The sequence below is a fragment of the Nothoprocta perdicaria genome, unplaced genomic scaffold, assembly GCF_003342845.1.
Source record: "Nothoprocta perdicaria isolate Ctin4 unplaced genomic scaffold, notPer1 scaffold_580, whole genome shotgun sequence".
In the NCBI taxonomy this organism is placed as follows: Eukaryota; Metazoa; Chordata; class Aves; order Tinamiformes; family Tinamidae; genus Nothoprocta; species Nothoprocta perdicaria.
In genome coordinates this window covers 8,560-10,209 of record NW_020455844.1, presented here as the reverse complement: position 1 = coordinate 10,209, position 1,650 = coordinate 8,560, and the positions used below count along the sequence as shown (strand labels likewise).

At 42.4% G+C, this 1,650-nt stretch overlaps 1 protein-coding gene across 1 annotated transcript in view; it reads left to right on the top strand.

Annotated features, from left to right (window-relative positions):
- LOC112955588 (amine sulfotransferase-like) overlaps positions 1-1,650 on the top strand; it is an 11,406-nt gene that overhangs the window by 8,728 nt on the left and 1,028 nt on the right. The window contains exons 5-6 of the mRNA XM_026048913.1: positions 546-640; positions 1,497-1,630. Of these exons, the coding sequence (XP_025904698.1) occupies positions 546-640; positions 1,497-1,630 (229 nt within the window). The remainder of the gene's footprint in view (positions 1-545; positions 641-1,496; positions 1,631-1,650) is intronic.

Below are 1,650 nucleotides of genomic sequence, written 5' to 3'. Positions count from 1 at the left end.
CTCTTTGAATCCTCAGAGCAATGCATCTGAGGGTAGAAATCATGCCCAGAGGGGATATAATAAGTAGAGATTTGCTGTTCTCCAGCAAAGTGCGAGGGACTTATTCTTTCCCAATTAGACATGGACACAGAAAATAGGCACTATGACAAAAACAGGAAGCAGATCAATTTGACCCCATCAGCATGCAGGTTTGTCACCCAAAGACATGTGATCATCTGGTCAAAATATCAGAAGGAAATCCCTCAAACAGCAGAAAAATGAAAACCTAAAATAAACTTTCCGAAGATGTAGAAGGGTATGGTGCACATGTAATATTTTGCTATTCACTTGCAAAGTCCTTCCAAATTCTTCCTATTTGAGTACAGCTAGCTGCCAAGCCTCAAGAAAAAAAAACGTGGAAATCACTGAATTTCTGTCATCATAAGTAGTGAAGGTAGGAAAATACATTATAAATCTACAGTATTTATCCTGCTAATTGCATTTCTCTCTCGCTCTCTCTTTTTTTTTTTTTTTTTCAAATGATTACTATTATCTGCCTGGGAAAGTCATGGGTAGTTCGTGGATGGATCACGTTACAGGCTGGTACAGCCACGCTCAGGATTTCAATATACTCTTCCTTACCTACGAAGAAATGAAAAAGGTGAGATGGGTTAGATATCACTGCATTCCAAATATTCTCCCCCTGGTTCTAGAGTAGTTTCAGATAGGCCTCTGTGATAAGAGTTCATACTAGAAAGCCCTAAATCCCTTGAGGAATAGATTCAAATAGATGATGCTTGTAAGGAGATACTCACGTGTCTCATTGGTGCCCAGGTCTTAGCACTTCCTATGGAAGGATTCTATGAAGCCCTTTGCAGTACGGCAGAAGTCTGCCCCTCTACCATCGCAAAAATAACTTCTGAAACAGGACAGTAATAAGATCTTTACAAGGTACCTTCCATGTTATGTTCATAAGGACAGTTCCTCTAAAGGACAGTAGTGCTTAAGAGGCAACTTGCCAGARGCAACTTGTRGAGYTCTGCAACTGCTGACCATGATTTCCTACCAGTTGCTCCTCATGCCTTGGTGAGACTTGTTATTTCTGTGCACTGGCTGCCCTTCTCCCTGCCCTGGGAAAGGGGACAGCAGCACAGTGCACATAATGTCCACCACTTGCCCAGACTGCAGCCTGGGGCTGCTCACAAAGGGGAGTCGAGGCCTTAGTTAGGACAACAGGTGGGACAAATTACAGATTCAATCCCTTCCTTTTTCATCCCAGACTCTTGCATCTATCTAGATCCAATCCAAAGCATCTACCATGAGACACACAAGGAGTGTACAGTGTGAGGAACAGAATAGCTATTTGAGACAGTACTGCACTCAGTTGCTCAAATGAGGCACAAGCACTCTCTCACAAAACAGATTTGAAGGCGTATTTATGTCATTTGTGTTTTTTCTTTCGCYACGCTTTGGCTCTTTGCATCATCAAGACATTTTGAATATGACATTGATTGTAGGATCTCAGAAGTGTTGTGCTCAAGATCTGCAACTTCCTGGGCAAGCAGTTGAGTGAAGAGGAAGTGGAAAGCGTGGTGAGACAGGCTACGTTTGAGAACATGAAGAAAGATCCTCGGGCAAACTATGAGAAAATGCCAGGATATATCAAAGAGG